The 22,990-nt window shown below is 47.4% G+C and overlaps 1 protein-coding gene across 5 annotated transcripts in view; it reads left to right on the forward strand.

Annotated features, from left to right (window-relative positions):
- The window catches only part of IQSEC3 (IQ motif and Sec7 domain ArfGEF 3), a 109,505-nt gene that overhangs the window by 78,806 nt on the left and 7,709 nt on the right, over positions 1-22,990 (forward strand). For all 5 annotated transcript variants that reach the window (XM_072872944.1, XM_072872926.1, XM_072872908.1 and 2 more), the window contains exons 5-12: positions 2,625-2,786; positions 13,585-13,707; positions 14,366-14,532; positions 17,182-17,321; positions 18,177-18,302; positions 19,448-19,547; positions 21,641-21,802; positions 22,591-22,683. In XM_072872944.1, coding sequence (XP_072729045.1) covers positions 2,625-2,786; positions 13,585-13,707; positions 14,366-14,532; positions 17,182-17,321; positions 18,177-18,302; positions 19,448-19,547; positions 21,641-21,802; positions 22,591-22,683 — 1,073 coding nt within the window. The remainder of the gene's footprint in view (positions 1-2,624; positions 2,787-13,584; positions 13,708-14,365; positions 14,533-17,181; positions 17,322-18,176; positions 18,303-19,447; positions 19,548-21,640; positions 21,803-22,590; positions 22,684-22,990) is intronic.

A 22,990-nucleotide genomic window follows, 5' to 3' on the forward strand; every position in this document is an offset into this window, starting at 1 on the left:
GGGAAAGCCAGCAGGACGTGAGGAATCCCGCAGCATTTGCTGGCCGTGCTTAACACCCCTGCAACGCTAAAGAAAATAGCAGGGATTGGATTCAGGAGAGATGTAAGGGGAGTTGTCTGCTGCACATCTGGGTGAAAGCCACATGCTGCAGTACATGGGATACATCTGCAGGTGTTCAGTGGCAGAGATGCTGTATTGCTATCGGGATTTTGTGGAGCACAAATTGAATCCAGGGGAAAACTGAAAGGCTGCTGTTAGTGGAAGGATAGTGTGTGCATGTATATTTGAGTTATAGTCTAGGCAGTGCAGGAGGACTGTTACAGCTGGACTGTTTTATCGTACATCCTCTTGCATAGCGTGTGCCATCTCTACTGAAATCTGCACATCCATGCCAGTGTGTGAGCTGCATTTTTCTGGCCACATGCAGCTCCCAGCTCCTCTGGAGTGAATCCAAAGTCAGTCCAGTGGCTTTGGAGTCACACCAGTGTGGCTGAGATCATCCTCATGCTGTGAACACCATACTGTCCCTTGCCAAATACCAAAGTGTGCAGGTGGAGGTGCGTTTTATGAATCTCTGTTGCTTAGCTTGACTTTAGCCCTGACCATATGACCTTTGCACTTAGCAGAGAACTTTGCCTGTGCTCTTCAAAGGTGAACCAGGAGATCTGTGTGATAATACAGAAGGTGCATTATTGCTTTTCCCTGAAGAAGGCCTGGGTTTTTCAATATCAGACCTTGCAGCTCTCCTGTTCATAAATTTAATGGGCTGACTTGTTCTCCCAGCCACTCTCCCTGGGGATGCCACATTGCCCAGGGTATTTTCTTTATGACGTTAGAGAGTAAGAAGAACTATTTCAAGCCTATCTACTTTTTGTAAACCCATGAGGCCCCTGTAAGGAGCAGGCCATTCTCCTGAATGCTGATCCCCTTATAGCTAGACATATGTTGCTCACCCACATCCTTCACCACCTGATAGTGTCACAGTCTGTGCCTGTGCATATCATGCATTCATGTGCTCTGAGAACTCATCCTATCCTTTCCTCACCCCAGGAAACTGCCTGAGCAGACTCACTGAGCCTTGACAAAGATCCTTGAATTTGGGTTAATGATGGAAGTATGGCATCCTTTCATGAAGAAGGTACCCTCTTACCTCTCCCCACTCACCAGCTCAGAGAACCAAAGGAATGTGGAAATCTTCCTGGCATTGCACTAATTCCCCTCAGCAAGTGTGCATCATGACAGACACCCTTCAGTGGGGCAGACTGAAATATAGGAAGAAAACCTTCTGCACAATACACACATACACACTCATTCCTATCTATACTGTGGGACAGGCACCACATAGGCTCACAGCCACTCCCAGGATACATAGAAGCATGTGGGCTTATAGGAGACATGAGGAGAAAGCCAAAACATGCCGACACACAGGCTCTGATGCACATGTGTGGTGCAAGAGAAATCTGCATGTACACAACATAGACACACACAAACATGTGCTTGTTGAGACACGCGCTACCCCTCAAGAGCTGGGTATGCGGGCACAGACACTGGCACACTAACAAGCAGAAAATCACTCCCACAACCAGGCAGTCAGGCCCACTCAGCACCAGGCCTGTTCTTAGAGAGGCACTCACAGCCACAGAGGGAGAAAAACTCTCTGTCTGGGAGCTGCACGCAGCTCCCTCCTAGCTCTGACAAGGCATTCTCCAGGTGTGTGCTCTCATCCACCCACACACAGAGATTTCTGCCTGAGGGGGTAAATCAATAGAGAAGGGAAGAACAACACAGCTAAGGGTGGGGGAAGTGGAGGAAAAGATAAGGAAATCTGAGCATGGGATTTCTGTTCAGGCAGCCAGCACCAGGCTCAGGTGAGGAAGGTAGAAAGTGTCAATTAACACTGAGCACTAAAAATGTATGAAAAAGAGAATTATTTTTTTAACAGAAAAAGTGCCCACCTTTGGTTATCCCCCTTTGTGTCTTGAGCCTCATTTGCCCATAGTCCATGGCAGCAATGTCTCCTAAGTCTCTTCACAGCCACATTTTTCCTTTTGCCTTTGTCTGCCCTACAGAAGGTGCAACCCCAGCTCCCCTAAAGCAGTGTCGCGTGCCCAGCTCTCACCCCTCGTCCTTGGGGACAGCTCTCTGTGGGTTGCATATGGAGCAGCTGAACATACTGGTATTTCCTGTGCTGTCTGTGTGGGACACACAGTCTAATCATGTCCTCACAGGGACCCTAAACAAACCAAGCTGGGGCAGGGAGGATACAAGAGCCTTTGACTCTGGAGGAGATGCATGGCAGAAGAGAGTCACTGATGGGGCTGGTATCGTGCAGCAGGATCCTTTGTAGCAGTAGGATGGCACTTGTGATCCCCAGGTGACAGCAGGTGCTACAAGTGACTCAGCAGGTCCCATGGCATCTGTTTGTCCTCAGCAGCAACTCGGGGGGACTCCCCCAAGTCACTTTTCCCTGCCCCCACCAGTCCTGTCCCTGCCATACACATGAACTCATAGGAGCCTATGCACATACTGAGGGCTGCATTGCTGCAAGCCATGAGGTGAGCCAGGGGCAATAATGCCTTAAAGAGATCATGCAAACTCACCATGTCTCTGTCCTTCCCTTTCAGAAACCCAGACAAAGGGATCCAGTTCCTGATCTCCCGAGGCTTCATCCCGGACACCCCCATTGGGGTGGCACACTTCCTGCTCCAGCGGAAGGGCCTCAGCCGCCAGATGATTGGGGAGTTCCTGGGCAACAGCAAGAAGCAGTTCAACAGGGATGTCCTGGAGTAAGTGTGGAAACCTCTTCCCCTCCTCCCTGCACTGTAAAGGAGTTGCCAGCCCACTCTGCCCCTGGCTGCACCAGCAAGCACCCTGTCCTCCATGCCCCGCCATCCCCACTCTGCAGGAACTTCACCATTCCCATTACCTGTCTGGCACCTCTCAATGCATTTCCCAGCAATGTGTTTACCCCTTAATATCAGCAGCCCTTTCATTTCAGGCCTCCTCAGAGGGCCTGTGATCGTCTAGCAGGAGCTCAGCACCGTTGGGTGGTAAGACCAGTGATGCTGGGAGGTTTAGTAGCTGGGACACTCTGTGACTGGGGTCTCACCCCATCCAGATAAAGCACCTCTGATGCTTTCTGGGAAGTACTAAGAGAGGCAGAGGAGGAAAAATATCTGCTCCTTACTGTGAGACCAGCAGGAAGCCGCGAATGCTGGCTCCACACCTGGTTCTCTTTCTGTCCAGTTTTGAGATGGGTGGCCTTTTCAGTTTGTCCAACTGCACTATGGGGATAATAAGAGGGGAGTTGGTCCTGTTTGTGCTAATGAAGAGGCCTTCACGAGGAAGCATGCTACTGAGGGTTTATCATTACCACTGCAGTCACAGAGCACTGAGAGGAACATCCCCACTGCAAAAACTCCAGTGGGCTGAGCTGTCCCTTTTCTGAACAAGATCTCAGGTTTCCTCCCTGCTTCTGTTCAGTGGCTGCCTTTGCTGGATTGTTCCCTTCAGTTCTCTCACCATGACCCTCTCCTGGTCACACAAGCCATGCATCTCAGCCTACACCTCTCTCCTCTTTCAAGTCTTGCAATTTGGGCTGCAAAATCCTATAGATACCTGAGACTTATACTACCTCAGCACCTGCCTGTTGCTCTGCTTTCCACATTGTAACCATTGCTAACTTGTCAGTCCCCAGTGTCATGGGAGCAGGGTCTGAAGTGTCGGGAAGCAAAGCATCTTCCCTGTTCTGAGTGTTGTCCAAGATGACAGGCTTTCTTGCAAAGATAAGCCTGGGGAATTGAGATGAGCCTCCATTTACTGTTTGGTCCTGATCTACTTCAGATGAGGGAAAAGGAGAAAGCACAGCTCTCTGTATGATAAAAAGGGGACATCAGGAACAGGGGACACCACCTCTCCCACCCTGAGAACTGCTACAGTGAAAGCAAGGGTGAGTTTGCACCAGAGTGTGAATGTGAGGGCTGCCATGCAGAGTGTTGTGACCTGTGTAGTGAGGGGACAACAAGCTCATTCAGAGACCCGTTTCCAAGGGATGACCAGCACTCAGCTGGGTCTTTCTTTTATTAGGCAGAAGCACAGTTCTTAGTGAGAGCTGCCTTTCCATTAGGTAGGAAGTCCTTTGCACTGGATCCTTTATTATATTCTCCCATTCTCCAGAATGTTCTCTATCTCCCTTGAATTTTGCAGTGTTTTCTCTTGAACCAAGCCAAACAGAAACCCTAAATCCAATACACACACCACTTCTACTCCAGGGAAAGACGGGAGGATGCCAGTTCAAGAGCAAAATCTGGGCCCAAATCTCAAAATTCATTCCTGCTGCAATTGCTGCTGCTTATTGCTGCAGGTACCTGACCTTTGGTCCAGCTCTTTTTTTAATATACTGTATGGGTATTGATTTGGCCAGCAATGAGACACATGTTCTCTCCAGTCTCTTCATGCTGAGAGCTACAATTAGAAGTAATTGCCTCTTTTTCTCCAGCAAGCAATGTGTGGGCTGCTTCCCCTGACAGATACTCTGCTGAAGTCCAAACCTAGCCTCTGCACAGACAGGGAAATATTGCAACAGCAATAGGCTGGCACTTCCTTGTAGTCCTAAATTGGCATCATCCATGCAAATGACCATGTTCTTCTGCCTCACATGTGACTACAAACTCTGTGTCAGCAGCTCCTTGGAACAGTCCTTATTGCAAAGCTTGGTGTCTGCCTCTCAGCCTCAGTGCCCAGGAGCTGCTATGTGGTTGCTTGTCTTGTCTCTGCATGTTGCAGGAGGGCCATTAAAGCAGGCGGCCCTATTCCATCGTGCTCATGACTCTCAGTTTCCACTGCACCTCTCAATGTAGCACTCCAAATGTCCAGTGAAAGAGTGACCCTGCCATCCTATTTACAGATGTAGAAAGCAAGGCTCAAAGACAGGAACTGAGCTGTTGAGGCTGTGTGTGCACGGACATATCTTGGACATGGACTGTGTGTACATGGACATATATCAAGCAACTGAGTCTGAATTCGGGATTCAAACCTGTGTCTGATCTCTCCAGGCAACAGATGATGTTCTTGCACTAACAATCTGTGCTGCCATCCCCTCTTCACAATAAATTGCTGATTCGTCTTCTTAAAGGTGAAGATAAAAGTAGACATGAAATATACACAAAATGTTCTAAAACAGGAAGGAAAAAACACACATTCAGCTGGTTGTAGCCGTACTGTTTGCAGGTAGTTTCACTCTCTTCCTGTGTCAGTTCTGAGCTTGGGGATAGCAATGGTTGGTGGGTTTTGCAAGCAAATTTTCATTAATTGCTTGTGAGAGCTGGCTGGGCAATGGCTGCACACCCAGCGGTATGACATACATGGAAACAAGGCATTGCCAGGAGAAATTCTGGTCCAGGATTATCATCCTGGATATGTTTCCTGTCCATGCTGCAGGAAGAAGAGGGCTGGCAGTGTAGTATAGTGTGCTGGCATTTCCAGTGCACTATAGCTCAAGGGCTAGTCACAACTTCTGAGCTGTTTGTGTGGGAGCAAGAGGCAGCTCAAAGACCTTTTGGCATTTTAGAACTGTCTAAGACCTAGTCTGGTTCTCATTCTCCATCCAACTCCAATCAAACTAGCGCAGGAATACCGCCACAGGTTGGGACAATGGACTCTGCAAGGGCTGTCTCACAGTCCCCACATCTACCCACACTTAGCAAGCCAGTGTTAGGGTACGTGGTATTCCCCAGAGAGCACGTGGTAGACAGGATAGCTCCTACAGTAGCTTCTGCACAATTTGCCCAATGTCACAGTCATTTTTATGGCCCAAATGAGCAGAAGAACAGGCACTGCTAGTCCTGGCAAGCTCAAATGCCCAGGCAGGGTGGCCATGAGTGGGCAGTAGTTGTTGGACAGGCTCTGACCACCTGCAGTGAGCAAGTCTGTGTGCAGGGGGAGATGTCTCTGCTCTTTCACATCCCAGACCTGGCCCTGGAGCATTCCTGGCCCATCCTCTCCCTCCTGAAAGCAATTTCAATTATTGATGCCACTTGCTGTGTTAGTTTAGCTTTCACTTGATGTGAAAACTTGTGTTAGAATTGTGTATTGTAAGCATTGTTTCTATTGCAGCCAGGTTGAATTAACCCAACTGCATGAATAAATAATAGGACAGCTTTTAAAACATCTGCAAAAGTGTCAGCCTCCCTTGTGCATTTGGAGGCGGGGCAGAGCTGCCCAGGTTACAAACTCCAGACTCAGCTGTAAGTCGAGCCGTAAGTCTATACTCTACAAACTTCTCGTGGCTTCCATAGGTATTGAAGCTGTGTCGGCTGACAAACAAGCCAACCACTGCCTGTTCCTGGAGTCAGGCAACAGAGCTCAGGAGTGCACAGTGGCATTTGGCACTGTGAAGATGGTCCCTCTTTACTGCCCGCCTAGTAAATGCAAAACTCCAGAGAAGCACCATGCTGGTTGCAAAGCCTCTTATGTACATGGGCAGGGGAGTGAGTGAGGGTGAGCATAGTATGAGGCTTGAGCACTTTGGTATGCTATTTTGCCTTCCCACACCTGCATGCCCAGCGCCTAAAGGCCCTGAAATTATATTCTCCCCTCCATCTTTCTACTCTATCTTTCAACCTTTAAATGATTTTCTTGGAACCCAGAAAAGGTGTCTGGATAACCCACAAGTAATTATACATGCTAGCCAGAGGAACAAGGGAGAGAGCAGGGGATTTTCAACAGTATCTAACTATAATTGGCACACATCCTTTGATAACACTAAACTGCTCAGGCCTGTCTGTTTAGGGAGATGCAGTATGTCATTTTCTCTTGCAGAAAAGGCTTCAGTCTTTAAAAGTAGAATTTATCTCACCTATTGTTAGCCACCACCAAGTTTAGTGTCTTCTATCAGTTCATGAATTCCTTTAGTCAATGGAGCAGCACGGGGCCCTCAGGAGTGGTGGTGTTCTCAATGTGCTAGTTTAGGCTGGACATCTATCTTTTAGGCATTTTATGTTACAGGGGATAAATCCCATCTGTAACCAATTTTGAGCATCCCACAGTAACAACCACTCACTGTGATCCAGCATCCCACAGTAACATCCAGCCTCTTCTCCTGGGAATCTGCTTCCACAACCTGCCCTGCAGCCAGCTGGGAAGAGTCAGTGGGGACATAGCCCAGGGCTTCAATGTCTACCGGTCCAGGGAATACAGCTGTAGAGAGGTAGCCTGGGCCATTAAAGCACTGATCTAGTATTGAGAAGTTATTATCAAATGTACTTGGCAAGTACTGCAGAAAAATAATTTGGTTACTTTGAAAAAGTCAGGCCCAAGGCATTAACACATATTTTTAATATGAGACACATCATCATTCTTGCATCCTTTCTTCATCCCTTTCTTTTGTATTACATGCTCAGATGTATTGCTTATTTCTTTTTGTGCACTCTTCATTCTGTGTTTATTTGTTGCTTTTGTTCTTCATTCATACTTCCCTTCACTTTAGTTCATTCTTCCCCTCCACCTGTTTCTGACTCAGGAATTGCTTCCATTTATAGTTCATTCATGAGCAAGATAATGTGAGTGATGCCATGAATGGAGTCAGCTGTGCTGCTGGTACTGGATGGTTTGTGTTCAGGTCATGGGACTGGGAAGTGCAGAAGTGGCTGTCCTGGTGCATTTGCTGTCAGAGGAGAAAGGGGCACGGATTCAAGCAGAGGAGACATTGTGCTGAGTAGGGGGCTGGTTGGTGCTAGACTGCAAGTTGCTGTTAGACACACTCTCCCTGTGGGTAAGCAGCTCTCCTGTCTGTCAAGCATGTATTGTCCTCTCTTTCTCTCATGGGAAGTCAGGGAGAGAAAAGCTGCTTTTAGGAGTGTAAGTGCAGAGCTGGGAGCCCAGCAAAGAGGCTGCCTCTCTAAGAAGCGTTAGAAATTCCTCTTGGACTGGCAGAGTGAACTTGACAGGTTAGCCCAAACTAGCCTCCTTTCCCTTCCTCACTGAGGACATTACAGAGGATCAATAGGGGACTTGCATTACAGGAGGGTTTGTGCAGCACAGTGCTGCAGCTTGTGCTGTGGAGCAATAGATAATGATGTGATGGAAACAGGACTGAGGGAAGAACATGTTACGCAGTTCTGACCTCCTGCTGCCAGCAGAGCTGTGGCACAGATCAAACTTGTGAACAAGAGCGGCTTTCCCATGCCAGGCTTGCAAAGGCTGAAGGTGTAGCTTGAACCTGCCTAGATGCCCAGGGAAACAGTGGTTTCCCTTGTCCCTTGGGGGACAAGGGTTCCCAGTGTCCCTTGGAGGGGAACATGAAGGCTAGGCAGAACCCTCCCCTGCATGGCCAACATGCCTGGAGTGGGAACAGCTCTCCACCTTGCGAGGCAGCTCTGGTGCAAGGCATGGTACATGAGGCAATTTCTTGCTTAGGAAGGAGTGGACGCTCAAGTGAGTAGCCATGTGAGCTACCAACAACCCTGGGGGGCAAGTAGGCATGACTCAGCCCCAGAAAAAAAACAGGCAATACATGTAGTGCAGCATCCCCCAGAAAGGGAAGACTGGCGTGGGCCATGGTCTCCATTGTAGAGACTACCCTTGCACAGGGAGGGCATGGAGAGCAGGACTGGGGGACATGCCTGTGCCCACTGGTGCAAGGAATCAGTGAGTCCTGCTCACTCTTCTTTCTGTGAGCCTCAGTTAACACGTGCAGGGCAGCCTCCTCCCAGGGAGCTGAGCTCTTCCTCTGCAGTCCACCCTAAGCCTGGGTCATCTTCAGAAAGCTCGTAGGGTTAGGGAAGCTGAGAAGAGGGATGTTTTTTATTAATATCTTTGTGTCTTGTGGTTTTAAACTTTCCACCTGGCTGCCTCCCCCCTTGCTCCCTCCCTGAGCATGGGCTGCAGGTTCATTACAGATGCTTTTAGTTGCAGCCCAGCTCCTGCTGCATTGTCACCTGAGCGGAAAAGCTGGAAAATAGGTCATTACGCTTGGTCGAGCAGATCCCAGCCCCACACGATACAGCTGCTTCCTGCCTTCACTGAACCCTTTCACCACAAGGCTTTTTTCCATGCTTAGCCCTGTGCTAAATCCTCGCAGCTCTGATGCCACTATGTCCACCCGCTTTTGGGGGGATCTGTGCCCTGCAGCCTAGGAGGCAGTATGACCGCCACAGAGGTAATAGCTGAGAAAAATGATCCAACTAGGAGCCCACCCTTTGGTCCTGTCACCTGTCACCTGGTGTGCAATTCTCTGCAGTTGTGAGGTGTCTGTCTGCCAAGTGCCTCAGGACAGACCAAGCTCCCCATGTATACAGGTGGCACAAGAGCCCTCAAACTCCACCACCTTGTTTGAGGCAGGGTGTCAGCACTTTTCCTGCTCACTTCAGCAACATGATCTAAACATCCAAAGTCTATCCCTGTGGGTGCTGGGCTAAATGCATCTCTGGGTGCACTGTGAGCTCAATTCACGTGGCTTGTTGCAAGTCTGTGGGGAGGAGGGAGTTGAAACAGGAGGAGATTTTATGAAGTGATTACTCTGCCCTTGCTTCATTATCCTTCAGGCCTCCTGGTGGTCCTGGAATAGGCATCTCACAGGCGTTCTGCTGTTTGTGGAAAAATTAACTCAGCACTGGTTTTGGCACATGCACATAAGCTGCTGGTTTATTCCTTGGATGCAGAGAGCCATCCGCTCTCAGCTCAACCTTTGTTTCTCACATTAGAAAATCCAGTTCTGGAGAGAGACACCCCCCTCATGCATGCAGTTACACTGCCTTTTACACTGCAGCTCTGGAGGCTGACGAGGTCAATGTACTTTTTGCAGTATACTTGCCAAGATATCCTATGTCAGCTTCCAGGGTCTCTACCTTGGAAAGGAAAGACCTCCTTGCTCTGATTTCACAAAGAAAAGTTGCATTGCATTTCAGGAGAGCACTGACATAGGCACCACAGTGCATTCGGAAAGTTAACAGGAGTCTGTACAGGAACCTGAGGACAGGCAAGGCAGCAAAACTTGTAGCCAGCTAGAAGAGGAGCAGGAACATGGATGGCAGCCCCATGGCACAAGGCTCTTTGGCTCTTTGAATGGACTTCGCTGTGTCAAATTTGCTCACAAAAAATATCAGACAACTATGATCCACCATTCTTTCTGTCTGTCTAGCAGCAGAAAGTAGCAGCATACCTGATGGCTCCTCTAGGAGCTATTCCTCAGGCCTTTGGCACAGGCTTTGTCAGATAAATCAAATGCAAGCTTAGGCTGACTTTGCTTGAATCAAACTTTCTTCCTAACCTGTGCTTTCTGCCTGGTCAACTTTTATCAGAAAGCAGGATGGGGGGCACCCTTCTTTGGGCTGAGAGACAAATGGAAGGGACTCCCAGGAGTTCGTCTTAGAATTTACAAAGTAAACCTGCATCTGTCAGTTCATGAAAGAAACTCTCAAAGGAGAAGCTGAGCATAACTCACGTAGCAATGCCTGTTTGAGTTTGGAAAGAACTAAAAACAGCTGCCTTGTCCTACTTGTCCTAATAAAGGCTCAATGCTTTCTGTATCAAGGGCATTGACTGTGTTATTTGAGATTTGTACACAAAGGGGAGGACGTGTTAGAACAGCCTATGTGGAGGGGGAAGGACTGATCAATGAGGGAGGGAGCAAAAGATACATGATTTAACGCTGGTGGATTGGAGTTACTAGGGTGACCTCAGCAAGTCTCACTGGTGTGTGCAAGGACTCTGCTTTCACGTGTCTGGAGGCAGACAATAACAGCAAAATCGTTGGGGTCAATGCTGAGAAACATCATGCATTGGAAAAGATTAAAAAATAATAACGAAAGTCCAACTGCAGAGGTGGTCGCAGCTGTGAACACAATAACGACTAACCAGAGAAAAACTTTTCTTACTATCAAAGATAAATTCCAAGAAGCAGAACGCCTTGATGTCAACCCAAGGGACATGTGAGTGTAAGTATGAGAAAGATAAAAATAACAAAGGAAAGAGGCAGTGGAGGAAGTTTTTGCTGTTGCCAGAAACCATTTGTGAGTGTTTCTGCAGTCCAGCTCTTGGAGAGGAAAAAAAAGATTTCATGTAAGATTTCCTATGAGAGCAGCCCCATTGATTCTCTGCCCCCTTGCTCCTCACCAGTTGTTCCTGCATTTTGATTATATGGAGTTTGTGCAGGGAAAGAGCCCACGTTTCCTAGTTGAGGTTGTAATGACTCCAACCTTAGAAGATACTGAACACTCTATGTTCAGCCAGAGCTCTTGGTAAGTTATTCTGTGGGTGTCATTTCAGTTAAGCAGTGCTATCTTAACTCTTAAATCACTAGGGGAATGGAGGAATGGGGCGATGTCTCTGAGCATTTGAACCCTGTCCCTCACCCATTTGAGACATCATGCAATAGATTTTTATTCTAGCAAGGCTGCACATGGCATTCAACAGCATAGCTCACAAAACACTTCCCAACAGCCTACAGCAGACTGCAGCACTATAGAAAAGACCGACAGACATGTCTCCAGTTTATCACAGAAAGGAAGAAAAAGAAACTGATGACAGCACATCCCTTTATTAGCAGTGGTTTGTTTGGTAAAATTTCCAGATAATCCTAGGAAATGGAAGGATCCAGAAGATACCTAATCCCCTCCCCCTCTATTTTCCCTGTACCGCTCCTCATACAGCCCCAGACAACCTGTCTTGGGGAAAATTTCCTCCTGACCTTAAATTTGGGGTCAGTTTATCCTTTACAACATGAGAAAGCAAACCAAACACAATACAGAGGAGGACATAAAGGGGGTGGGAGGGGGAGATAGAATTAGCATCCAAGGTGTACAGAAGCAGAAAATATGAAGTCCTTCAATTTTTAATACACTTGTAATGTCAAGGTGGTGCCATATAACTGAAGATTAGCAAATTAGTAACTTTGTATTTAAGGAAGGCTTAAAGAAAATGGGATTTTGGCACCTGTGAATTTCTTGGTCTGTCAGATGGAATATCAGCTTTGAGAATATATTTATGGGAAAGAATAATGGCAGACAGGAAGGTAAATGGTACATACCAAAGCCAGTGGAGAGTAGATTAATTCAATGTCTGTCTTTGTTAAAATAACTAGTTTTCTAGACAAGGGGCCTGCAGAACGTAATTCTAGACTTCAGCAAAGCCTTTGACATGAGAAATTGTTAGTTGAGAGTGGAAGAGAGAGAAATGAGCAGAGGAATCATAAACGGGGGAGAGAACTGGCTGATGAAGACATTAGTGCCTACATACTCTGCTGAAATGGGAAGCTGGGCCTAAGGGAGGTTATGAGCAGAGTTTTCTGAGTCTAGTCTTTTGATTAATGCTTGCAGTAATGACCTGGACACAAAAGGTAGGAATACGCTAACAAAATGTGCTGAAGCCACATGGGGAAGGTGTTGTCATTACAAATGACCAAAATATCACGCAGTAAGAATAAGAAGAACTAGATTATTTGACTAATACAGACAGCAAGAACTGTACTAGTAGGTTTTTGAGACTAACAGTAGGACTTTTATAAGCTGAGAATTCTATAGTGGGAAACAAGAGAGGTGGCAACCTCTTCTTTAGGCATCTAAATTGGCTATGAATTACCAGTGTGCAATGTATCGCTGTGAAAGGGAGAGTCATACCAGATGTATGAGGTGAAGGATTTCCAGCAGATAATGGGGAAGCATGGCACTGAAGTATGGTGGAAATGGAAGAGATTGTGTGAAATGGGTAGAAAAGTATAAAATTAATAGGGATTTGGACAGAATGAATTGTTGGGGACTCCTGGTGTTTGACTACATGGGCAGAGTTTTACCCAGCCTTGATGTTACAAGCCAGCTGATGTTGCAATGTTACTTCTGCACAACAGCTTCCATTTCGTATTTTCTCTGAGCTGGCTCTGGTCTTTAAAGACATAATGAACGTTGTTGCTGCAGCGGTTGAGTGCGAGTGAAGAGTGGTGAAGAAGGTATGGGTTGCAAGTGGGGATGTATATTGGACAGAATGGAAGGTAAGGAGAGGGCAAGTGCAGGAACAGCCCAGTGAATAGAGATAAGAGAAGGATGGATAAGTGGGTAGTGAACAAGTGCATGTGCTGAGAGGGAGTGAGGAATGGACAATGTGTGAAGGATCACCAGATGATAGGAAAAGCAGAAATAGATGGATCTATATCTATATCGATATTGGTATTGATATAGGTGTCTAAATATCTATGTCGATATAGATGTCTAGATACCTGTATCTATATAGATACAGATAAATATCAATACATATATATAGACTTTCTCTGTATATGTATATCTAAATATATATGCTGTATATGGTATGGTATGATATGGTATATATATATCATGGTGTATATATATACACACGCGCGCAAATATATATATATATGGTTAGGCACAAGAATTGCTTACCTGCTGTAGAATGCAGGAATCACTTGTCTGAAATTACTGCCCATTTTAAGTACGATCTGGGCAGCTGTAGTGATGTCTCAGGGCTGCTCCCATGGTATTTCCCATGGGGACTGAGCCTTGGCACCGCAGTGAAGGAGCCTGCCTGGCGTCCTCCGCAGGAGGAGGTGCTGATGAAGGCTGTGTCCCCCTCCCACAGCTGCGTGGTGGATGAGATGGACTTCTCAGGCATGGAGCTGGACGAAGCCCTGCGGAAATTCCAGGCCCACATCCGCGTGCAGGGGGAGGCGCAGAAGGTCGAGCGGCTAATTGAGGCTTTCAGGTAAGACAATGAGCCCTGCAGCCACACTGCTGCAACCAAGCAGAAGCAGAAAACATGCCCAAGGCAGAAAACATGCAGCATCCATGGAGTGAATGGCCAGGGACCTCCCTTCCGAAGAAGGTGATCAAGGAGGGGCTTCTGAAGCACAGAGTCCTCTGTGCCACTGCTGTGGCAGAGCCACGTCCTTGTCAGATGTTCAGTGGCATGAAGGGCACAAAGAGCCAGAGTGAGGCCAGTCCTGACATGTCTGCCAGCAAGGGACTCCCTGTTCATTGGTGACTCATAGGAAAAGCAGCACTGGGGCTTGCAGGGGCGCTGGGTTGCTCCCTTGGTGCCTCCAGAGGACTGCTTTGCCCTTAGCAAGGCAGGCTGGAGTAGACACCTCCTATATTACTCTTACATAGTGACACCAGCCTGAGTAGTCCTCTCTAGTCTCAATTGCTCTTTTGGTTCCTGAGGACAAGAAGGCTGAAGTTTCAGTGGCCTACTTCAGCCATTTGTGGGTAAATTTGCCTTTGGAGAGCAGTTAATTCCTTCTCATGTGTGTGAGAGGTGGAGTGAAAGGAGGAATTTAATCCACTTGTGATGAAGCCATTGCCACCCTGGAGCAGAGTATTCCCATGTTCCATGTTAAGTGTGTGCATCCCTCCTGCTGCAGCCAGAGGTACTGCATGTGTAACCCAGATGTGGTCCAGCAGTTTCACAACCCGGACACCATCTTCATCTTGGCCTTTGCAATCATCCTCCTCAATACGGACATGTACAGCCCCAACATCAAGCCTGACAGGAAGATGATGCTGGAGGACTTCATTCGCAATCTGAGAGGTGAGGGTCCTGCTTTGATTTTTTTGCACTCTTGCTGCTCTAAATTCTGCCTAGGTGAAGGCAGCAAAAACCTAGTGGAGCTGCCTTTCTTCAGGGCTGCTGCTGCTCCCTGTGAGCCAGACATGGAGGGCCCTTTGAGGTGTCCTCTAGGATGCTGGGGAAGAGGAAAATCTAAGCTTTGTTTTCTGCAGAAAGCTGTCCAGCCTTCTCAGAAACCAACAATTTTCCTTGAGAGATGGCTTCATCTTTTAATAGATGTCACTGCTTGGAAGCAGTCCATTGTATTACATTTTCCTGTTGTTCAGCTCCATCCTTCTTAGACCCTGCTGGATTGTGCTAAACAAGCCCTTCCCCTCCTTGCTGCTTTGAATATATGAACACATTTTCCTTCTATTCAGGCTAAATCTTCCCCTTCTTAATTGCTTGCAATTACTTATAGTAACTGTAGGCCTGACAGAGTTCATGCATACATTACCTCTTCGCAATTTCTGATACATCAGTTGCCCAAATCAATTTTCTTCTGTTTTTCAAGGTCAGTCCTTCCCATCTTGGTAATAGGTTGCTAAAAGCACTTTTTCAGATGTGGTCACAACATACTCATATATAGAGCCACTGCCTCCTCCTTATTTTCAGATCTGCTAATGCAGCTTAGTATTGTTTGGCCTTTTTGACATCATGTCTAGACAAATTCTTGTCTAATTTCCCAGCCATGTTCACTCCTAGGTCATCCTAGGTCAGCCATCTTCAAGTGTCTCTTACTGCACATCTGCAATTCAGATGAAGCTCCCTCAAAATTTTTCCAGTGTAGATCCCTGTCTAGATTTTGAACTTCTGTGGGTTCCTTCGACTTGTTTCTTTCTTCTCACTGCTGTTCAGAAAGTGTCATCTCAGCCTCCCACACTTTCCCCAATTTGTCATCCACTTCAGACGGGTATAATGTGACACTGAAGCCCTCTTTCAAGTTATTTCCTGAGATACTGAATGGGGCTGATACCTGCCTCAAAAGGTTTTTTTATGTTAACTTTGAGTTGCTTGAAAATCTGCCAGTTCACATCACAATGAATTCAGCCAACATGAGAATCACTTACCTCCAGCGTGCAACACCACAACTCACTAGAGCGAGTGAATGTCACCCCGTTACAGACAAGGGGAGACAGTTCATTCCAGACTCACCTGGAGGCCAATGCCCAGGTCAGTAACTTCACCAGCCTGTGTTTGAAAAAAGACAGAGTATTCAGGCTACATTTGCAGGGATGTGGATGAGGGACCCAGGAGATGACAACGTCTCTCCATTCCTCAGCAGTTCCTTACGTGCATCACTCAGGGTAGTACATCTCAGACCAAGGAGCCAGAGGGAAAGCAAAGAAAATCAATATAAAATGGCTGAAGGAATTCAGTGCAGAGGAAAGAGTGGCAGTTTAATTTGTGGTGTTTGGCTCAGGGAAGGGTGAAAGAAAACTTTTCTGCCAGGCTCTGCAAGGGTCAGACAGCAAAATTTGGAGAGTTATCTAAGGTGATGTTGTTGTGGTTTAACCCCAGCCGGCAGCTAAGCACCATACTGTCACTTGCTCACTCCCCCCCGTGGGATGGGGGAGAGAATCAAAAGAATAAAAGTGAGAAAACTCGTGGGTTGAGATAAGAACAGTTTAATAGATAAAGCAAAAGCCACACACACAAGCAAAGCAAAAGCAGTAATTCATTCACTACTTCCCATGGGCAGGCAGGTGTTCAGCCATCTCCAGGAAAACAGGGCTCCATCACACATAACAGTGACTTGGGAAGAAAAACGCCATCACTCCAAGTGTCCCCCTCTTCCTTCTTCTTCCCCAGCTTTATATGCCGAGCATGACATCATATGGTATGGGAAATCCCTTTGGTCAGTTGGGGTCAGCTGTCCCAGCTGTGTCCCCTCCCAACTTCTTGTGCACCCCCAGCCTACTCGCTGGTGGGGTGGGGTGGGAAGCAGAAAAGGCCTTGACTCTGTGTAAGCACTGCTCAGCAATAACTAAAACATCTCTCTATTATCAACACTGTTCCAGCACAAATCCAGAACACAGCCCCATCCTAACTACTATGAAGAAAATTAACTCTACCCCAGCCAAAACCAGCACAGATGTAAAAGAGGAAAGGGACAGGGCCAAGACAGAGATATCACAGACAGAGTAACAGGAAAGTATTACTACTGGGAGATGTCACAGAAGGAAAATGGTGGAGGCCACCAAGCAAACAAACGGGAGAGCTGACACTTGCATTGCCAGGAAGAGCATCTGGGTCCCACCATAGATCTCCTCCACATCTAGCACTTCTGGTGATATGTAATCAATGCAGGGGTTGCTGCTGAGTGGCCCAAGATATATGAATGTGAAATTGGGGCTATAAAACCTTAGGGAACACATGGAAAGGAGCCACCATGCAGAGCAAAGGAATAATGAAATCTTCTGCATTGGCCTTAGAGATGTCAGTCTCTCCTGCTGGTGCATTAGGTGTGTTAGAGCAAGAAAGAAGACAGCCTAAAGCAAAGTATTGCTCTTTCCCTTCTGACTTCCCAGCGCTGCACAGTGCAGAGGCAGTAGTTGCCTGTCAGGGACCACCGGTTCCTCCCTTTCCTTTTCTGCTTGCCTAGCCTGCCCAACATTTTCTGTTTGGCAGGGGTAGATGATGGTGCTGACATCCCACGGGAGCTGGTGGTGGGGATCTACGAGAGGATTCAGCAGAAAGAGCTAAAATCCAATGAGGACCATGTGACTTATGTCACCAAAGTGGAGAAGTCCATAGTTGGAATGAAAACGGTGAGCACCCATAACCCCACTGGCACCCACTTACCCCTCTCACCCCCACCTCCCTCACTGGCCCTCTTTTCTGCCTTTTTCCTCTATGCCCCTACTCCTCTTCTGAAACAGTTTCCTTGCTTGCCTTGACAAATTCACTCCTTTTTCTCCAACATCTTTTTCCTTGCTATCTCATTCTTTCCTAATTTTAGGGGATCTCCTTGGCCAGAGTTCACAGTATCTGGTGCAGTAATTGTTTTCCCAAGAATCTCATTGCAGGTCCTGCCTGCCAATGCAGGTCCTGCCTGCCAATGCTCCAGTGATAGCCCTGCAGTATTTCAAACTTTTAAGTCTTGTGAGAGTGGGGGAAGTGGAAGGCAAAGTGATAGAAAACAATTTCATCCGTCTCTAATGAGTTCCCTAAGGATTGCTGGGGTTAAGAGACCCTCAAATGCAGAGACAGCTTCTTTATCAGTAACCGATCTATAATGCAAAAATATACATGCTGTTTACCCAAAATGAGCAGAATAATTTCTCAAAGCCCAGGAAACCTGCAGATGTCCAGTGGGGTGAGAGAGGATGAACAGTCACCCAGTGACTGGAAGCCAGAGGTATATGAAGATAGGATGTGTGAGCAAGAGGGTTGCCTATAGCCTGTCCCACTCCTCTGATTTATCCAGATGACAAAGGCAACCTCTGCTATTGCACCAGCAGGAAAAGTGATGGTGAGGAGTGGTGATGAGGAGATTTGAGTGAGTGGAGTGGGCAGAATTGGCTTGTGCTACTGTCACTGGGCAGGGTTGTGCAGGCTGAAGGTGGGGAGACCCACAATGGCACCTCCCTCAGCCCCTGCATGCTCTTGTGGGTCTTCTGCAGGTTCTCTCCGTGCCCCATCGCCGGCTAGTCTGCTGCAGCCGCTTGTATGAAGTGACTGATGTGAACAAAGTGCAGAAGCAGGCAGCTCACCAGAGGGAAGTTTTTCTCTTCAATGACCTGCTGGTGGTGAGTGTGCTCTGGCAATTAGGCACTGCAGTGATAAAACTTGCCCTGATTTCTATAAAGAAATCTAAAACCAGTCCACAACATCCATTTCCCCCCTGTCCTAAGGACAGACCATCTCCTGGTCCATCAACATTGTAAGACACAGCTCTGGATCCTTCACTGTTAAAAACCTACCAAATCTAAAACTCCTCTAACCCTTGAAAAAACAAACTGTCATATCCCACAGCCATCCAAGCAGTGTCATTGCTCTCTCTCATGCCTTCGGCAGCAGGGAGGTTCATTTCATGAAAGGGAGGTTCATTTCTTTGTTTGTACTGTAGTAGACAGAGCCCTCCCATGCACTTTAAATCTTTCCTGCCAGGCACTTTAAAACCACTGCCTTCTAACATTGCAAAGGCTGTAGGAGAGTAGTTATTACTTACTGGAGCCCCAAATGTATATAGTACTTTTAAAAGTATCCTGCCCCAGCAACCTTGCAACTGAGTTCAGACAGGTACAAGGGAGGGCAGAGGTACACTGAGACTGGAAGGACGCCAAACAAGATGGAAGTCCTGCTGAATTTAATGGCAAAATGAAACTGCGGATGTTGGAAATGTAAGGCTAAAATCAAACTCTTTTGTAGGAGCAGAGGACAAGAGAGCTTTCCCCACCTATTCCTCTGCACCCATTTGTACAGTTGTGAACCGGGGGAGAGGGTCTGCTCCTTGCTATCCCTCAACTCCATGGGATAAATCAGATCCATAAGAACTAGTGCTGAGGGAGCAAAGGCAGTGCAGCATTCACATATGCTTTTATTCCCAGCTCTAAGGTATTTCTGACAGGCTTCCTTTCGCCTTTTGATCTGGCCCTTGATGAAAAGAATTATCCTTGCAAAGTCAGAAATGTGGGCATCAAAAAGCCAGCACCCCTGGGAGACAGAGAGCTGAGTGGGCCCCAGGGCTATGCATACATAATTTCAGAAGTGTTGTTACAAGTGTAGCATGCCAGGCAGCTTTCTGGGCAAAGAGCCTGTCGGTCACTAAGTGTTACTCCCATGTACAATTAACAGAGCTTGCAAAAAGCTTTTTTCCTTTGAGCGGTTTGCATTGTTCTTGCCTCACTGTTCCCCAGCACCCTGCCCAATGATGCATCTCTCCCTCCAACAGATCCTGAAGCTTTGCCCCAAGAAGAAAAGCTCCTCAACGTACACATTTTGCAAGTCGGTTGGCCTGCTAGGGATGCAGTTCCATCTCTTTGAGAATGAATGTAAGTCCATTGCTCCTTGGTTGCCTGGAGGGGTTTGGCAGGGAAAAGGAGAAGGAGGGAGGGGGCTGTGTCATCCAGTGTGAGTTTGCATCAGAAGAGAGATTCCATCAGGGTTAAAAGTGGAGGGGAGAAAACTGAGGCTTGGTGGTGAGGAGATCACTTTGCAGGTACAGTGTGATGAGAAGAGGCTCCTGGTACCTCTTGCTAGGTTGAGCACCTGCAGAAGGGTTGCACTTAAGCTCATTGAAGGATCTGTCTTGCCATGGTGGCAGAGAGAGTACTAGTGGGGAGGAATGAGGGAATCAGTCCCCAGATACATCTCACTGAGCTCTCAGAAGCCAACTGTAGGTGGAGAACCTCATTGACAAAACTGCTGCTGCCAGCTTTAGCCCCTCTCCCCTCATGCCCAAAGTCACAACTCCCACCGCTACCTTTGACATTGATAAAGGCACAGGTGCTGCTGCTGCCTCCCTGCACTGTGCCATGCTGTGCTATGCTGAACGCTTCCCAAGACAGAAGCAGAGCCCTTGGAACAGCACCCACCAAAGCATGGCGAGAGGCCAGCCCTAGTCAGCCTGACCTTGATGGTCTGGGAATAGAGCCATGATGTGTCATGATTGAGGCTGGTTGTGTGGTGGAGGAGTTCCAGAAACAGGCAGGCTTCCTGCTGGCACAGGCAGAGGGGCTGCACAGCAGTCCCAGGCAAGCATGGCTGATGCCCACTGGGGTTTTTGTGAGCACCTGCAGAACATGCTGCAAGGAAGGAAGACTGTAGCAGCACTGTGGCTATACTAAGTTTTTTACATCCTCCCTCTACCTTATTGGCAGCATGAGTCACTCTCAACACCCTACCTCTGCAGCATGCAGAGGCTTTCACATCCCTGTATTTACAAAAGAGTCATTCATAACTGAGCATCCCCAGGAGGCACCATCAGGAAAAGAGCTGGGATCAGCTTTCAGGGTATTGTGACTATCCTGGGAGTGCCCAAGGATCTTCTGGCAAAGGCATCCTGTTGAGACAGAAAAGGAGATGTCCTAAAGAGCTTGTGATCTGAACAGATGAAACAGACACAGGGTGGGAAAAGGGGCCTGGGACACAAACAGGGGGAGCTGAGGGCTGACAGCAAATAGCACGTTGGTCCTTTGACTTTTTTGGTAAAGATTGATAAAGGAAGAGGGTGGGGAAGGCAGGCAGATGCAGGAGCAGTGGAGGAGAAGAGAAAGCAGGACAGGGGAAGGGGGAAATTAATGTAGAGAAAGGTGAGAGGGAAGGAAAAAAGGGATTGAAACCACTGGCCATTGAGCAAAAGGCAGAGAAAGTCCAGTCACAAGTGTAGCAAGTTCTCTGCACACTCTCGTTCTCCTACTTCTGTTGGCTGAACCTCCAGCCACCACCTCCCTGCACCCAACCTGATCTTTAAAACACAAGGCCTTTTGTTGTGATATTTTCACTCTCTGGGCATGCCCTTTCATTTACATTCTTGTGTGTTTTGCCTGTTGGGGAGTACTAAGCAGAGACCTACAAATGCACATCTTTCTCTTTACTGTTCTCTCTGCACCGCACAATGAGTTCCCCACCCGTGCTGTGCTAACACCCCTGCCATGTTCTCTGCTGATGGAAGTAGAGACTGGGGAGAAGCCCTGCCACTGTGGATGTTAATGGCTGTTCTGGCTTTGACTCCAGGAGCCAACCTCTTCTGCTGCATCTCCCACAGGAGAAGAAGTGTTGTTGGCCTCTCATATATACTGTTTACTCCTCCACAGATTCAGAAGGGCTTTACAGTCCTACCTCTGTGCTCAGGTTCCCAGAGCCAATGTTGTCCTAAATGTACCTAAGAGCTAAGAGTTTTCTGGTGTTGGCAGCGCTGTGGTGCTGGTAGCACTTGCCTTGCTGCTGCAGCTTAGCCATTCTATTCCCTTGGAGGGCTGCAATGCTGCAGGTTCCCACAGATTACAGTGTGACAAACTCTAGGTGTGCCATTTCTTTGGACTCATGTTGGAAACTCTCTATCCTGCAGAGGTACCAAAGCAGCCAACTACTCCAGCAAGAATGCCTTACGCCTCTTTATTTTGTTGACATGTCTTCTTTACAGATTACCCCCATGGCATCACACTGGTCACTCCAGTTTCAGGCTCAGAGAAGAAACAAGTACTACACTTCTGTGCTCTGGGTGCTGAGGAAATGCAGAAGTTTGTGGAAGATCTGAAAGAGTCAATAGCAGAAGTGACAGAGCTGGAGCAGATACGAATTGAATGTAAGGGCCCCTAATACAATTCACACTCCAATGTGTCCAAAGACACACTGAATGTGTCTACAAGGGAGAAAGGGTAAAGGAAATGGGTTTTTCAGGAACAGGGGGAAAGAGGATGAGTAGCACAAGTCTGCACAGGACTGTTCTTGTGTTCACCAATAGGGTGAAAAAGGAGTCAGGCTCTGTGACCACCCGCCATCAGGAGAAATGGAAGAACTTAACTACTTATGATGCTTATGAAGCAGGGTGTGTGGTACAGTTGGCCTGGAATAGTGAAATTTAGACTGTCAGACCCAGAAGACTCTTCTCCATCCCATACTCCTTTGGCTATGCAAATATGATCTGTAGATAGCTGGGCAGTACAGGACAGGTCTGGTAGCCTTAGCAGAGTTCTCCTTCACTCCAGGGATGTCTAGGGGGCAAGCAGTCTGTACTGTGTCCCTCTGTGGCCTGTCTTACACAGATTAGATGCCCATGTAGCCTTTGATGGCCTTTCCATGTATAAACTGATGAGCCATCAGTGGTCCCCTCCTGTGCAGCAATAACCTATCCTGTATAAATGCAGGTCATACATAGAAGGTCATGTGGAGATACACAAGTTCCTCTACATGTCAAGTCCTGTCCAGTTTCTGTTTTTTTCTTGGCTGTTCCACTTTCCCTCCCTTCTTGACAGTCTCTTGTCATTTTCTTGCGTTAATTCGCCTTGCTGACTTCCCATATTGCTTCTTCAATATGCTACTGTCCTTCCCTCCATCCCTCTCCTCCTTCACTTTCGTATGTCTGTCTTGCAGGGGAGCTGGAGAAACAGCAAGGGGCAAAGACTCTCTCATTAAGGACCAATGGAGCTCAGATGGAACTGCAGTCTAAGCAAGGCTCTCCAGCAGGTAAGAGGACACCCAACTTCTCTTGGTCAAGCAGTGCTGTCTGCAAATGTGTTCTCCTTGATTCCCATGGGAATAACTGCAAAAAGAAATGATCAGTTTTGTGTCCTTTAGCCTTGGGCAAATAGTGGAAATATGAGAACATATGCATTCTTCAAATACCCTAGAAAAGCCATTAAAGTCTCATTACCTAGTCTGTATCTGTAACATCTAGCAAAGAGGTGTTACTGATGGAGCATAGGTAACTGCTGGAGAACCTGGCCCACTTTTTCTTACCTGAACTGATGCAACACATCAACTGTGCTATCAA

This window comes from Ciconia boyciana, chromosome 1, assembly GCF_034638445.1.
Source record: "Ciconia boyciana chromosome 1, ASM3463844v1, whole genome shotgun sequence".
In the NCBI taxonomy this organism is placed as follows: Eukaryota; Metazoa; Chordata; class Aves; order Ciconiiformes; family Ciconiidae; genus Ciconia; species Ciconia boyciana.